This window comes from Lepisosteus oculatus, chromosome 6, assembly GCF_040954835.1.
Source record: "Lepisosteus oculatus isolate fLepOcu1 chromosome 6, fLepOcu1.hap2, whole genome shotgun sequence".
Taxonomy (NCBI): domain Eukaryota; kingdom Metazoa; phylum Chordata; class Actinopteri; order Semionotiformes; family Lepisosteidae; genus Lepisosteus; species Lepisosteus oculatus.
Window position 1 is genome coordinate 39533059 of NC_090701.1, and position 16842 is coordinate 39549900.

At 40.4% G+C, this 16842-nt stretch overlaps 1 protein-coding gene across 4 annotated transcripts in view; it reads right to left on the minus strand.

The window, feature by feature from the left end:
- Positions 1 to 6400: 6400 nt before the first annotated feature.
- zeb1b (zinc finger E-box binding homeobox 1b) overlaps positions 6401 to 16842 on the minus strand; it is a 106816-nt gene continuing 96374 nt past the window's right edge. For 3 of the 4 annotated variants that reach the window (XM_015354028.2, XM_015354031.2, XM_015354030.2), the window contains exons 7-10: positions 14452 to 16256; positions 12466 to 12483; positions 10331 to 10502; positions 6401 to 8987 (exon numbers count right to left, since the gene is read on the minus strand). In XM_015354028.2, the coding sequence (XP_015209514.2) occupies positions 8353 to 8987; positions 10331 to 10502; positions 12466 to 12483; positions 14452 to 16256 (2630 nt within the window). In that variant the 3' untranslated portion in view covers positions 6401 to 8352. The remainder of the gene's footprint in view (positions 8988 to 10330; positions 10503 to 12465; positions 12484 to 14451; positions 16257 to 16842) is intronic. The other variant, XM_015354029.2, reaches the window with a different exon arrangement.

Sequence of the window (16842 nt, forward strand, 5' to 3'; positions counted from 1 at the left end):
GGTGTGAGGGTGTGTGCTCTTTGAACCCAGAGCCATAGCACACACCCTCACACCCGAAGAAGGTTCCACAGCCGAAACGTTGCGTTTCCTTTCTTCTCTTTTCAGCCTGGAATAAACCTTTAACTTATTTCTCTCAGTGCTGACTGGGGGATAACTGCAGCACATCATGGTTCCAGGATGCTCTTAAAACTAATTTCCCATGGGGAACTTTGCCTCTAAGCCTGGATTAGCTTCAGAAATGATGCTTCCTTAATAGTTAAGTTATCTCTTCTTCCTTTTCATTGTCAAACACTCCTGCCTAGTTCTTGGTGATCCCAAAGCAGCCATAAGATGTAGTTGTGTGACTACTCAGATGGAGTACTTTAAAAACATGAATCTCAGATTACTATTCTATTTGGAATATGCAAGTAAAAAAAGACTAGTGACCCCTTTTTACTTTATATGAGCCACTATCTAAAACACAACTTTGTTTTAGTAAGGGAAGCAAGTTTATTCCCACAGCCACCTTTATTGGCTAGATTTTGTTCCTTTAATGGAGTGTGACGGGGTTCCCCATGCGTAGCAAGCGTGCTACCTCGACATTACTTTCTGCATCTCTCTGCTTCTCTGTTCAAATCCCTGGTGAATGGGAAGCAGTGTCACAGCAGAGGGTGTTTGATGCTTGCTTGGGATTTGTAGATTGGATCGGGGGAACACATACATGTGATAGAACAATACATTCATAGCAAATCCACTCCAAACAGCACAGTTCAAGGAAAAGGTCACAAAGAACAAGAGAAAATTTTACTTTGAATACTCACCATCTCTGTCAGCTCCTCTTCTCTTTCAACACTTTTTTTGCAGAAGTATTCCTTCTATTCACACTTCCTCCACTTTCCAGAGCTGAACAACCTGTCTCCGGTGAAAAACAGTATTATTAGACAGATGTGTAATCACAGCTGGATTAATGAATCCTACACACATGGTTTGAAGAACAATACAGAGAACTGAACTCTTTGGAAAAAGATATGAAGGTACTATGCATGTAGACAATGCATGTCAACAGTATCACTATCTACTATACTTGACTACTTTTCACATTTTGCTCTGAAGCTGGCAGTCCTGAGACTTTGTAGTACCCATTCATATTTGTTATATACCGTACACAGCCTACTCCACACATTCAACGCAAAAGATAAAAAGAACTAAAACGAAAATATGAAATAAAAAGAGAAAGGTCCAATTTGCATTAGTACTTAAACCCTTTGCTTTGGGAAACCTAAATTACTTAAGGTACACAAAATAAGGTACACAAAACAACGAGCCACACAATTTGAGTGGCCTCTGTCGGTGCATGACAATGGTTCATATTTCAGAATAAATCCGCTTGTATCTGTAAAATGCCTCCGTCTGATAGTGAATTTCAAGCAAAGAATCAACCTTGAACATGAAGGAGTTTTCAAACCAACTCAGGTATCAAGTTGTATAAAGGCACAGGCCACAGAAAGGTCTAAAGATTTCAAAGACCATGATGTCTATTTTAAGCATTGTGAAGTTAATCATTAAAAAGTGCAAAACACCCAGACGCTGCCTCCATCAGTCTGTCTTTCCAAGCTCCAAGCAGAGAAGCTGGGCTAGGGAACTAGTTAAGCAGGATACTGGTTAAGGATACAACTGAGGCACTGGCATTGACTTTAAAAGAGTTACAGAGTTCAATAATGTGGCTGAGATCTCAGAACATCAAATCCCACTTGAGGTTTGCAACAAAGTACCTGTCTGATAACTGATTCTACAAACGTGGAAAAAAGCTTTGTAGTCAGACTGGACAAATTTGTGGTCTAAATGCAATGTGATGCAATCTAACATTGTGCATCACTCAGTCAACACCACTCCTATAGTCAAGCATGGCGATGGCAGCATTATGTTGAAGTCCTGCTTCTCATCAGCAGGGACAGGGTAGCTTGTCAAGAATGATGGGAACATACAAGGAGCAAAGTACATATACATCTGAGAGGAAAACCTGCTTCAGACCTTAAACTGGGTCCAAAAATTCACCTTTCAGCTGGATGGTGATCCAAAACACAAAGCTAATGTAACGGGATCCGGTCCAGGCTCCCACAAAGCGTAGTTCAGGACCCTGTGCAGACGGTACAATCCAGAAGTAGGTGGAGAAGGACACCAGGGGAAGGTACAGCAGGATAGACAGACAGCAGGGGGCGTGACGACGGTGATCCGGTGCTTGGGGGTTGTGGCAAGGGCAAACAGATCTAGACTGTCCAAAAAGGGGAATCCAGGGCATAGTCCAAAGTCCAAAACTGGGGATCCATCCAAGATGAGACAAACACAGTTAGAATCTGGAACAGGGACAGGGAATAAAACCAGGGTAATGAGGCCAGGCACTCTGAGCACAGACTCAGAGGGTCAGGACGCTGTGATGAAGCCTATGCCGTCGGGTCTCTCCTAGACCTGCTGGTAGGTGAGCTTCTGGGCGTCCATCTTCCAATGCTGAACCAGGCATAGCAGGAGAGCCTGCCTTAAATAAAGATGGACAAACAGGGGACAGGTGCACGGAATGAACTAAAATACGAAAGGGTCAGAGCACCCTTAAGAGGAGGGAGGAGGATCATGACAGACAAAGTTACAATAGAGTGGCTGAAGAATAAGAAAGTGAAAGTCCTTGAGTGGGCTAGTTGAAGTCCTGACTTGTTGAGGATATTTGGAAAGACTTGTATACTGCAGTTCATAAGCACCCCCCAAGTAAATTGAGGGGATCAAGCAAATCTGCTAAGAGGCAAACTATAAACCCAGCCAATATGAAACGCTGTTAAAAGTCTTGTCCAAAATGGCTCTGTGGCTTACTGTAATTGCTGTCAATGGCGTGTTCACCAACTAATTCACTGAAAACAATTTCAATCAACATATTTCAGTTTTTTCTCTTTAGTGTCTGTGAACATTTACTGTTCTGTAACCCATCTTAGCTTTAAAAGTGTTCAGACTGAGCTTTCAGTTTTAAAAAGCCATGCATGCATCATTTTCTAATTTCACAAAATGGGAAAGAATATGAAGAGCCAAACTACTTTTGCAAGGCACTGCATATGCAAATTTATAAATGCGTGGTATTATGTTTCTTGTCTCAGTCACATAATCTGCCATAGAGAGATACTCTACATTGATACAGAATGCCTTCATAGAATAATTAGGTTAAAACATGCCTGTGAAAGGCAGATCAAATGGGCATTGATAGAGAATGAGGATTTATATAATATGACATTACCTCTACTTTAAAGCACACATTAAAATATATGTCAACTGTCATTAGGTATCTTAGGAACTGTTTTGACACATACCACGGTAACCAGACTTTATATTTCTCTGGTTAATTTTACAGCACTAAGAAATCCTCTTGGGTTTTATAAAATACTCACTGGATTCATCACTGACCAGGGATCAAGGAAAAGGTGCTTACCATCCTTCTGGCTAAATCCCTGGTGCTGTAAAAAATATATGCAACTCTTAAAACAGCACAGAGCCCCAAAGCAAGATTCCACACTCTCACGTCGATTGATATTACAGCTGTTGACATTGTTGAATGGGAAATTTGTTGCTTTCTACAACGTTTTTACCAACAAAGCAATGAAATTAAACAACTCTTGACTTTAAAAAGTATTCAAAACAAATGGCTGCATAAATAACTTGCCTCTGAAGGCTGTTTGACAAGAACTGGAAAATATAGAACTCTCTTGGAATAAAATTGTGTAAGTACAGCCATAAAGCCACTAAGGACTAGCAGCTCCATGCTATGTTAATCTCACATACACAGTAGGTTACTTTGAATTACTCAGTATAACAGAATCCTGTACCTGGTCCTTAGCATCTGGAATCCAGCAGGTTTCTTCTACCTCTTTAAACTGGTAACATCTTAAGGCCGTGAGGACAGGATAAATTGATCCGTTAAACCTTAATTGGATTAATGAACAATTCTTCCAGGTGAAGAGACATTTAAAAGTTGATGACTCGTAGACAACCTGCCAGATTCCAGACTCCATGGACCAGGTCCAGAGTAAAAAAAAAATCCTGTCCTATACTGTGAGGCCTGGATTATCTGGTTCCTTATATGGACACTATTATGTGCTTTATAATATTGAGTGACATTCTGGAACCATGTGAATTGCATAACTGCAATTCCTTTTGTCAAGTGTTTTTGTCTGGAAAAAGGGGCATGAACAGGATTCCCAGGGAAGAGTACGCCAAAAGCTCCCTGTGAAGGTGAGTCCCTTTTTATCCACTTTAGCAGTAATATGCTACATTTTTTTTTCACAGCTCTAGTCTTCATTTGTAACTCCTGCCATAAGGTGACATATTTTTGGCTCGCTCCAGTTTTCTCTGGACAGATAATGTGGCAAATGGAAACATCTAGCAAGTGTTATTAAGGAGAGGAGAAAATCTGCCTAAACCCCTTGTTCTGTTCCATTAAACTTGCTTAGAGAAAAAACATTTAACACCTTAGCCCACTGCTGTACTGCTGTACTATTAAACCATTATTTTTCTCTCTTCTTAACCTTATCTACGGACTCGGCACTGGAAAGGATAAAGGGTCCGACACCAGCATTTAAGATTAAGTGTCTAGTTTTAATGGGATCCGTTTCATGTGTGGCCAGCTGTTCAGGGAGCATAGAACTGTGACCTCCTCCTCCTGCCCCCAATCCTTCGAAGGCAAAGCTTCCTGTTAAGATTTTCCATGACTCTTTGTGTCCAGTGTGATACCTATTTGATTTGGCAGTTCAGTGTATTTTCAAGCAGAAAATGCATGGAGTATTTTCCAAAGGCTCATAAAAAATGTGTTGGATTACAGATCGTCAGATTATGGATTTTTCTTCCAGTGCATTATTAATTCATGGGTTTCTACAGCCTACTGGAAACCTAGCTGGATCGATAAAATGACCTTGATGTAGGTTACTTCGCTTCAGGTTTTGACTAATTTGGGCTGCTTCGAACTTGGACAGTTTTTATGGGGTTAACGTATCCCAGGGGTCCTGACAGTGGAAACAGAGTGATCTCCAGGAGGCTAATCTGATTCCTGTTTACGATGATTGGAAGCTGAATTCTCCGTTATCCCTCTGAAACGAAGCAGAGTAAATAAAACCATTTAGAATTAGGTCCCTGTAAACCTACTGTGTCCTGTTACTTAAAAAGTGTTCTCCAAACTGAAATATTGCTTACCTGTACAGACACAGAGAAGTCCAATGGTATGGGAGCACTAGGTTGTTGGAAGCAGACCAAATGTCCACATTATGCACTGTCGTGCCCTTAGTCTTTTTGAAAGGCACAGGGCACTCTGAAGACTTTTCCCCAAGCATGACAGCCATAAGAAAGAGTTTTGCGCTTTGAAAAGGAAGTGCCAAGAGCATAGAAGGATATGGTAAGCTTTTAATACACGAGCCTGACATTTTAGGAATCGACACACACCTGCAATGTGCATTCCACACAGAGACATGAGAATAAGTACGTGAAAAGGAAAACCCTGTGCGTTCAAAAGTTATTATACAGACTACACTCAGATCTCAGAGCTGTCACACCATTAGGAGCCAGGGGTGTGCTGGTGTGGAGTTCAGTAAAAGTCAGAAATACTTGTGCACACCATGAATGTGACCACCAGGCTGTGCCAGGCACTAAGCAAAAACACCCCAGGCCACAGTATATGTTCCTTAGACTATTTTTTTAAAGTAGCTCCTTTAGAATTGTTTGTCATTTGATAGCAAAATAAAAAATGGACGTTCAGAAACCCATTCAAGTGTATAACCACTGTGGTTACAATTATCTTGTGCTCCAGCCCTTCAGTTAAGTAACTAGCCTGTTTTTTTTCCATAGACTGCCGTAAAAGTCAAACTCCACAGGTAGGATATATGTTCCAGGACATTAAACTCAGAGGTAATTGTAATTTTCTCTGCAATATTTACTTGAAATCATCTGAAAAAGACTCAATTCAAAGCTCTTCTATCTGGCGTCTTGTTGAGCATGTACCTGATATCTGTTCACAAAAAAAAACACAATTGCTGACAATTTTAATTGTCACATATACTGTATGGGGGAGCATTCTTTTTTTAATCAAGTAGAGTAATAACCAAGCATTTCTATTTGTATGCCTTCTGCTACCTGCAATCTATAATCTACTGTAGTGTTATATTTTTCAATTTTCTGAAATAATGTTATCCACAATAAAATATTTTGGGGATATCAACAAAATGTAAACAGTCTTCCAAGATCTAAATTTGTTAAGGGAACCAATGTGAAAATAGTGTCAACTGTTTCTAAAATATTATATCACTGGTAATTCTCATTATTTTGATGTTTCTTAAAAGAAGAAAAAAGATTAAGAAATACAATACATGCATGGAATAATGCAATCATAACAACAAAAGGCTGCTTTGTTGATGTATTTTATTGTGAGATGGGCAGTCAGATAAAAAAAAAACAACAAAAAACTATAAAAATGACCATGGATTAAATTGGGACGTATAAAAGACATTGTAGCCTTGATTTAGACATACAAAGAAAAGAATTGGCACAGATAAAACATAAAAAGGTATGTCAATATAATTTTGGCTTCATAAAGGACAGTACAGCTTCATGGTTAGGATAATCCTTCAATACAACAGCAACATCTCATGCTATTAGTCACACAGTTAGTTTTCAAAATTCAGTAGCTTAATATTAAAGTGGGAAAAAGTAAAACCAACTTGATAATGGATGGAAAGATAACAGGTTCCAACCTTTTGCTGAAGGTGTATCTCTAAAGACAAACTGAAATGCTGACATTTTTTTTTAAAACAAACCTCAAGTGCCAGAACTTCACTTCTAACTTTGGAAATCTTAACAACCTTCCAAATTATTTTTCATACTAAAATATATTATTGTATTAATACAAACTACAGTATTATACACTACATTGTGTAATAAATAACCATAAAGAAATATAAAAATAAGACACATAAATATAAAAGTTTTCTAAAACTAAACTGGTACATATATCAGTGAGTAGGGTATTAATACTGCCATTGTTTGAAACATACAGTACACACTTTTTTGCATTAACATAAAAAACTTCTAAAGGATAAAACAAAACTTAAAATAATACTGACAGGTAAAACCATCTAACACTTAATATTTAGGGACCATATTCACTAGCATTTGTTAACTGAAATACAGGCTAGTTTGCCACAAACATTATTAAACAAGTGCATGGAACCTAAAAGGACAGACATTCCAGGGTAGGAAAAGTACACAACCAACCCCATGTATATACTTTGTTTTCACCCTATCTTCCAGCCAACCCGACTGCATGCAGCATTTGTAAAATGAAAACAATGCTTAATTAAAATTAATAACATTTCAAATGTCAGGATGCATATAAAACCTCTTGGGATTGGATACTTGATGCGACTGAGACAGCAAACAAAGTTTAGTTAATATGGGCCCAACAATAAAAGAAAGACTGGCTACAGCCACTTATTACAAAATAACACTGTTCAATGGCACTTACAGCACACAGGTCTTGCATAAGGCTGGGGGATTCAAATGCTTTGTTTCATAATTTGTCTTGCTTCTTCTGAATTTATAACACTGAATGCAAAATAAAAAAAAAATAAATAAAAATTGCTGGCTTTAATACTTCTGATATTCTGTTCCCTGGTATAAGTTTTCTAACAGTATCAGATGCCACATTTTTTTTCCCCAGAGCATAAACTATTTTCTTTTCTTAAGGCTAACAATCCACTTCGACAAATGCTATACTAACATTGGCTAATGTTATCGAGAACTACTCTAGTGCGATAATACTGAAGGGTAGACAACACTGAAGCATGTTGTATCCTTAGGTAAACCAGGAATACTGTAGTGCAGAGTTCTTTTTTCCAACTTAACAAAATACTGGTTTAGCAAATTTCATTGGCAATAAAAAGGTATAGAAATCTCTCCCAACTGTACAACTTGAAAGGTTATAACATGAATGACGAAATTAGTAACACTGATAAAAGAAATGACCCATGATGTCTTAGTAATAAAACATTATCTAAAACTTGTTGATTCTAGCTTTCAAAGTCAGTATATGCATTTTTTTTCATTAAACTTTAAGTATTTTTACAAACAATTTCTAACACTGAAAATTTTTCATGTGGAAAAGGTACTAGTTTTTGAGTTCAGGCACACCTGGATTTATACACAGTAGTGAACTGAAACAGCATCCGAGCAACCGTGTTTTTTCGACAATAAATTTTCTATTGTACAGCAAACTGTGGTTTTGTTTGTTTGTTTTTTCCTTCATCGTTTCCTTCCGTTCTTCGTTAAAAAAAAAGAAAAAAAAGAATCCGGTACACTTCATTTTCCGTCTCCCTCGTCTTCAGGCGTTTCTCGCTCTTGTGTATCCCCGGGGGCCTCTTCTTCGGTTTCCATCAGGGTTGCTCCTGTCTGTGCCTCCTCCTCTTCCTCTTCTTCCTCCTCCTCCTCCTCCTCCCCCCCCGTTTCCATTTCCTCCCCTGCTTCGGCATCCCCGTCTTCCCCTGCTCCTTCTTCTCCGACTTCTTCCTTCACGCTCCTCTCCGCGCCTGCCCCCGCCGCCGCCGCCGCCTCCTCCTCCTCCTCCTCCTCCTCGCTGTCCTCGTCCTCCCGAGTGCTGCTCTCCCTGTCGTCCGAGTCCAGCTGGGAGGGCGGGGAGGTGGCTCTGCTGTCGGGCTGCGGCTCTGCCGGCAGGCCGTCTCCCCCGGGCCCGGCCTCCCCTTCCCCCTCGGCCTCCCCCTCGTCGGGCTCGGGCCCCTCGCGCTCCTCGGCCTCCCGCTTGCAGTAGGAGTAGCGGTGGTTCATGTGCTGCGAGTAGGAGCCCGAGTGGGAGAAGCGCTTGCCGCACTTGTCGCACTGGTAGGGCTTCTCGCCCGAGTGCAGGCGCATGTGCTCGATCAGGTGGTGCTTGTGTTTGAAGGCCTTGCTGCAGATGCCGCACTCGTGAGGCCTTTTGCCTGAAACGAGCAGGGGACAACATCAGAGCACCGGCGCGACTCGACCTCGGGTGAGCCGGAATCGGCCCCCAAGATCCGCTTTGCACATTAAAGGCCGTTTTCGGTTTAGAACCCAATAAATAACACACCAGTTATAACTGTTCCATTTGTTCTGTTAGATTTTTAACATCCTTAAAAAAAAATGAAAAGGTTACACAGGAAAGGCAGCTGCAGTGCTTTTGTGGTATTAGAATAAAGAAGTATGTTAATGGAAGCAGAAATCCAGGGAAACCTGTTTTAATTAATCAGCTATATCAGTATTAATATTTAAAGCATTATGACCATCAAGACCCTTTATAAAACACTGAAATTATCATTATTATGGGGATAAAGGTACTGGGTGTTATACTAGGCCTTGTACATAAGGGTTAAAATTTATTACTGTGGGTCTGCTTATAGGACACAATTGCTTCAGTGAGGACGTGGAAAGCTGATTTCCAAATCCATATTGGAACTACTGTAAAGAGCTGAAATCCAGCATTTAAACTCCAACCAATATACAAAGATTTAAATTTCCAACTGCTGTGCTAATGTGCATTGCTAACGCTGTATGTCTGCAATATAATTTGAATAATACTGTAAAGAAGACAGGTACAGATAGTACTATTGAGCAGCACAAGCTGCTGTAAAGCAGTTCATGTATTTTTATAAAAGCAGTGAGCTTTGACTTTGTCACTTCAGAAAAATGCAATAGCTGCCAAGGTGCTGTCGAACTAGAAAATGTGCTGAAAACTATTCAAGGAGACTGAAGAATGAAAAAATGTGTAAAACATAGAGTGCTCAAGTAAATTAACTTTACTCTGACTGCTACAGGAAAGATCTACTTTGAACACAAGTGCTATAGTACACAACTATTGTAGCTACTGACAATGATAAATTCATTCAATTCAAATATGTCCTTACTTTCCCGCTGCTAGTGTTGCAACTGAAAAGTATTTTCAATATGGGTGATTTGCACTCACACTGAGACACTGCCTGTGCTTCCTTTGTCTGACTACTCCAAAAGCACACAGTTAATTACAAGCAGAACCCTGATGCAATATCCAAGTTTAATTAAAATACAGGAAAGAATTTACAATGCTGTAAGAGCATGTTATGCAGCAATTGCTAAAAGGGTTGTTTCTAGTATCCATAAACTATGTCACGGATAGCTATATTGCATTTTTGTCTTCCTATCTCTTCAGGCTTGTTTTATATGTCTCTGGACCTCAGCAGCACACAGTGATGCAATGTCTCAACAACAGCAGACAGAGGAGTCAACCGTGGTCATAAATCATGGCTCTGAGGTGATATTTTCCACATACCTGTGTGCTCATACTTGTGCCTCAGCAGAGAGCTGCTCTTCTGGAATATTTTATCACACAAGTCACAGGCGTACATTCCATTTTCTGTTTTCCTCATCTTCTTCCGTGGAGGAGTGGAGTCGGAGTCGTTTTGGTCTTCCACAGTGGAGATGCCCTCAGAACTAGTGTCTTCCTGTGAGAGAATGAGAGAGGGGTGACATTTAAAGGACTCGGGTCAAACAGGAAAAAAAATAATCTCGTCTTATTTCAGGATATCTACTTCTTTCATTACAAGGCTAATAATATATCAGATGTGAAAAACAATAATGAAATGAAAAGCAAGAAGGTGATGAAGTTACAGAATATATATATATATGCAGACACATATAGTTGCATTCTCAGTAACATATAAAAAACAAAGGGCAAGCCTTCACAATACTGCCACTTTTCACCAAAAGTGGCACAAAATACACAAAACAATGCTATGATTTAAAGGTGTGCAGTCTTAAAATAGGTAAATTTCATTTTTTAAATCTCACAAAATTGACAGAAAACTAACTGCTCTTTCTATAAGCAGACTTAAGAGACAGCACATGATATATTTCCCCAGCCAGTAAATAACATGTGACTGACTAGTTAAATGTCAGGATAAATATACCAGGATGTCACCTTTATCAGGCCTACAGCAAATGCCTTCTAATAGTATGTACACATTTCATACTGTAATTAAAGGGTGAAGCTGGGGACAAAATGGAGACAGGGAGGTCATAAAACGTAGTTGGGAAACTACAGGTTTCAGGAAAACTTCTTAAGTTGTTATTTTTTCAGCTTTTCTTTAGTTGTTTGCTACTGAAGAGTAGCAAAACCCCCGTATTCAGGTACCGGCAGGTACATTTTTTGAGCTCCCAAACTACAGAACACAGAAGATGGGGACAGAGAAATGGAGGATACAATAGTAATTTGTATCGAAACATACACAAGCCTGAAAGCTGCTTTCTTTAAAGAGCAAAACCAAGCTGTAGGTTCATACATCAGCTCTTTCACCACATTTTTGCGTGAAAATACAACTAGATCTAAAAATGTCAAATTAAGTAAGAGTGAAACTTTTTCATTTTCTGTCACCATTATGAGAAACTGCTCAAGAACATCCTCGTGGTGCGTAAAACAAAAGAAAAATGATAGCACTAGGAAGAGTGAATTGAGGTCTCTACAGAACTAAAACAGAAAAGAAAACTAACAGCACATAAAAGGACACGAAGAATGGAAGACACGTAATACTCTGAGTGTGTTAGCTTTAAGTTAGTCAGCTCAAAAGCTTGTGAGCCAAAGGATTTTAGTCTAGATGCAGTACCGGAAGGAGGCATAAGTGAATTTTTAGAGTATAATTCAAAAAGTACAAGTAACAGATGTAGCCAATGGAAATGTGATTGATAAATGCCTGCTAGGTGCTCTTGGTCTTAATGGTGGTTTCTAAAATGAGACGTTGCTGCCTTGGATTTGTTATTATTGTCTTCATTCAGATAGTGGAACAGCCAGATGAAGCAGGGACTTAACAATTACACCTACTGTACTGCACTATGTCTATGCCAGCACCATAAAAATAAGTGTAACATTTATTTCAAATGTGTCAGTAAAGACTAGCTAAACTAGTCTGCCTAAACAGAGTTCTCTCGTATTACTGTTTTATGTTACCACAAAAGCAGACCAGGTTTCTTAACAATGAAAAAAAACACAGACAAGGCCAAACTGGTCTTTAGTGTGGTAAATTTATAGAGTGTACCAAGGCCAATGATATAAAGTCAAGATCATAGTGCAGAACTTATTTTACATAAGATCCATAAATAAAGTTAAAAGGCTACAAAACTGACCAAAGAAAAACAAACTGAATTTGTATCTACAGCACACATCTGTTCAAGCGTACTGGGCAGATTTTTTCAGTGGACCATTTCATGTGGTTGCTAACTCACAGGCATGAGTAAAAATCCCTTGTCATGCATGGTTTATAAACAGATTTCAACAGTCAAGTGGAAATCTGGGATGTGGAAACGTCTTGTGTCTTTGAATGAACTGGAAAACCACAAATGCTTGTTAACACACCTTTGCCATTAGGGGGCAAACAAACAGTGATGAAGAACACAACGCAGAAAAATATTTACCTTTTTTGTTTTGCAGGGCTAAAAATAAAGAAAAGGGAAATTAAAAACAGAGGGGAAAATTCAAATGTTAAGCACATTTCAGTTAGTTGAAATGCTAAAGAGCAAAAAAGCTCATCCAAAACAATCACAGCAAGAAAACCACTGACTACCTCTGACCGGTTCAAAAACTGAACTTGTTTTATATAGTGCAGCTATCATCCACTTGTTGATGCACAAAGCAAAACTTGATTTCCATAAGAGTCAGGGATTAGGAATGGCATCTTTAACAAGGAAAACAGCAGAGAGAACTGTGGAGAGAGCACCATATTCAAGCCCTATGGCTCCTGCTGTCTAAACTGTGTGCATAACGTGGCATTTACATTCCTGCTGATTTGGAATCCCAGTAACTTCCCGACATTCTATAATGGAGAGAATGCCTGGAGATGCCCTGATAATATGTACACTATTCCTGGCAGTGGCCTGCCCCTTCTGCTCTCTCAAGCACTGCCTGAGAGGAACACCAGAGCACTGAAATGCCTCTGAAGAACCAGGATACACCCAGCTCTTTTATGGGCGAGACCGCTCCACTCCTTCTTACAAACAAGCATAAAATCACCCTAGACCTCAGCCAGCGCTGAGACCTGCCAGTGCTTCTGGCCCATGTGGTGTTTCCACCTTCACTCTTGTTTCCAAAGTGAACAGCTTAGTGTAACAGTCCAAAGACTAAAATAAAAGAAGAATTATGAGATATCACAAAGCTTCCAGGGACTGTCCTTCTCCACCCTCTACTTAAGATGAAATATGGAAACTTTTCAAAACTGGGCTAGATAGGTGGAACTTTGCTTCTCTGCAATAGCTGACCTTAGAGGAAAGTTTCCAAGACATCTGGAATCGCAGCAGTGATTTTCTATGAAAGAGTCCCAAGGGCTCAGTGATGCATCTACAGTTTAAATTTAGTGTTAAGAAGCAACACCCTGTTACACCACACAACTTAATTGAAGGCCGCTAGAATACACTTGAAACAGGAACTTAAATGTTTTTAATGTATTTATTCCCTTGAATCTTCTCACCTCTCCTGCTATGGACAGAGTGTTGCACTGTCAGAAGGAACTAAGTTCATTTTTCTGATTTATGGAGGAGAAGTTCTGTTTATCACATTTTGCTGTTACTACGTTTTCATATTTGATTTGCAGGGTTAGGAAGGCAATAAAACCTTTTTTTACATTCAAACAAAATTCAAATAAAACTTGAATTTTCAATTCCTACAATTATCTTTCAATTACACTTGTAGCAGACGTTTGACTGGTTAGCGTATTAGAAACATGTTGATAAGCAGTACTTCTGTACACAGCAGCAAATACTTAGTTGCTAATTTTTAAACATCGAATTTAAGATTTTAATTCTGTTTTACATGTTTGCCTTATACTGTATATATAACATCATCATCCAGATTTGTCGTATAACCTAAAGACATGTAGCATATATCCTTTTCAAGTGTGTTTATCAGGAAATAATGAACTCTAACAAAGGAGGACTAAGCCTGGTTTTGAAAGACAAAAAAGAGAATTATTCTTTATTGTGCAATTTAACACAATTCAATTTCGTCACCCTGCAGATGCACTTTTGCAATGTTTCTCTTTCTCTTCCCCAATCTTGTGACACAAGGAAGGAGCACGTGGTGACTCAGTCAGCTCAAACTTTATACCTGAGGTCAATTGTTTTTCATTAGGGGCAGCAAATGCACATTTTCAATTTTCAAGTAAGACAGGTTCTTCTGTTTTCTGTCAGAATACTACTGACTCGGAGTTACAATACTAGAGTGATAAGTGGTAGAGAAAACACAACCCAAATCCCACAAAGCCAACTCTAAATGTTACTAGATATGAAACCAAGAGGACAAAAGTGAATGTTTTTTTTATCTTGAATAGAAAGTTCTAAGAAACACGCTTTACTCAGACCCAAAGCAGCTATTCTCAAACAAGGAATTAGTATTATTTTTTTACAAACCTGGTTTCCATTTGTTTGTATTGTTTTCAGCTGGGTTTCAGTTCCTGCGGGGCTGGTTCCTGAAGTGGTGTATGTGTACGCAACCTGGGGGATCAAGATAGTCTGTTTGTTGGTTGCTAGTGCCCGAATACAAGGGACACTGCTCTGGTCGGTAATGGCAACAATCGTAGGTAACTGAGTGGTGACTGTGGGAATAGCGATGTTGATAGGATTGGCACTTTGTGGGGTAACATAAATAGGATTTAGGCTTGCGCTAATAGTGTCACTTTGTAGCTGTTCCTTCTTTGTGCAAGTCAAGTTCAAAGGTTCTTCCTGAATGGAGAAAACACTGTTCTGGTAAACACTGGAACTGGTGGCTCTTTCCATTTCTTCTCTGGGTAGCTTTGGTAGTGAAAGGTCGAGGGGTTCTGCTTGCACCTCTTCCTCAGAGTTGTCCTCAGTCTTCACAATAACAGGCCTGGATGAAGACAAATTTAGTGGTGAGGGGGAAGGGGTGTTGCTTCCAGATCCATTTATACTCCTGCTGGAGGGCGGCAGGGAAACAGCCTGGGACTTAGTCAACGTATCTGGGTTGTCCTCGGTCGTTGTGCTGTCCGGTGCTTTTCCTGTGGAGGGTGAAGCCGCTTCGGTCTGATCAGATTCAGGCGGGGGTGTCTCTTGTCCTGAGGAAGAGCTCGAAGCCCCCATCGAAATCTGTCCGGTCTGCATCTTCTCAAACCACTTCTTGACCACGTCTAGGGGCAGGTTTACGGAATCAGAAATTTTGGAGAGCTCCTCCTTGGTTGGCTCGGCATTTAAGGCATAATATGCCTTGAGGAGTGACAAGAGGTTCTTTAGGGGTGGCTGGCCAGGAGACAGACTTCCGTCCAAAGGAAGAGACGAACCAGATTTTTCTGGATCTGTCCCATTGACATGGGAAGCCTGACTCCCACCTTCTCTTTTCAAATTACAGTGTTTAAGCTCTTGAAGTGCATTTAAACCACCTGGGCAGTCATCACAAAGAAGACAAGTGCTGGTACTCTTTTCAGTCTCAGGGCTTTTGCTTTTCTCGGTTTTGACGGTGAGGTCTTCGGGGAGTTTCTCAGTTTTGCAGACCTCGGTGTTGCTCGAGTTTTCCTTCTTCAAGCTTTGAGGTGCGACTTGAACTTGGCTGGGTTGCTCCAGGCTGTAGTTGATAATGATTTTGGTCGTTCCATCCTGATCGACGAGGGGAAGACTGATGGCAGAGATGAGGGAATGGCCTCCCGGCTGCATTGAGCCAATTGTTCCTTGTTCTTTGGATGTGGCATTGATGTGAGCATTCTCCAGGACTTGGCGGATAACATTCCCGTCCACTGCTACTTTGAGAACATTCTGAATGTCACTTAGGTTGATGCTAATAGGAGACACGAGACCAACTGTTGGCAACACCACAGCCTGCACCACACCCTGAGATGAAGCCGTGGCCTGCAAAGGAGAGCCTCCATTGAACACCCCATTTTGCAAAGGTGTGGCACAGTTGATTCCCGGGGTTACCACGATAGGTTTGTACTCATAATCCACAGGTTCGGTTTTGATTTGGTTGATGGGAAGCTGCTCTTGTAAGGGTTTGCCGTTGTCAATCTTTTCCCGGAGCTGGGTCCGGGCGGGTGCGGTGGGCGACGATGACAGAGACGGAGACTCGCACTGGGAAGGCTTGACGCCTGGTCGAGGTCGTCCATTCACAGGCATCAGACCGATACATTTCTTGCTACTGATGTGGGAGCTGTACGACCCAGAGTGAGAAAAACGCTTTTTGCAGTTTGGGCATTCATATGGCTTCTCTCCTGCAAAGCGAAAGAGATTCAAAATGAAAAGAGGGAAACCTGCTGCTAGGCTTCCACGTGTACCAACGACTCATGAAAGGCTCATTTGATGTGAGCACTGGGAAATGTTTTTGAATTGCTGTACATATTGCCAATTACCATGTGGGTCACAAAATGTGGGTATAGGTGGCAACAGGTTTTGGGACACTGTTAACTATGTTTGCAAAGAATGGCCAGTGTCTTTGTAAGGGTTGGTGTGTTTATCTTTCTTTGTTCTTTAAGTGTCCCCGTCTTAAAGAATCAACAAAGATTGACCGACACACATTCCTATAGATGTGCGTTAATTACCATACAGTTCAGAGGTGACATGTGGAATGGTAGTACAGGTATTGCTCGAGGCTGGGAGGTGGGAGTGGCATGAGAAGTAGGGACAATGCATTATTACACCTGGCAATCGACATGCAGGGGAATAAAGAGGGGTCATTATGTGAAACGAATGTATTGTGCTGGGCTGTGGGAGCACGGGTGGATCTGAGATATATAAATAACCTATTTCAGGGGAAAACAGTCTTAGCACCCTTAAAATTACTAGGTGACTTAGTACAAG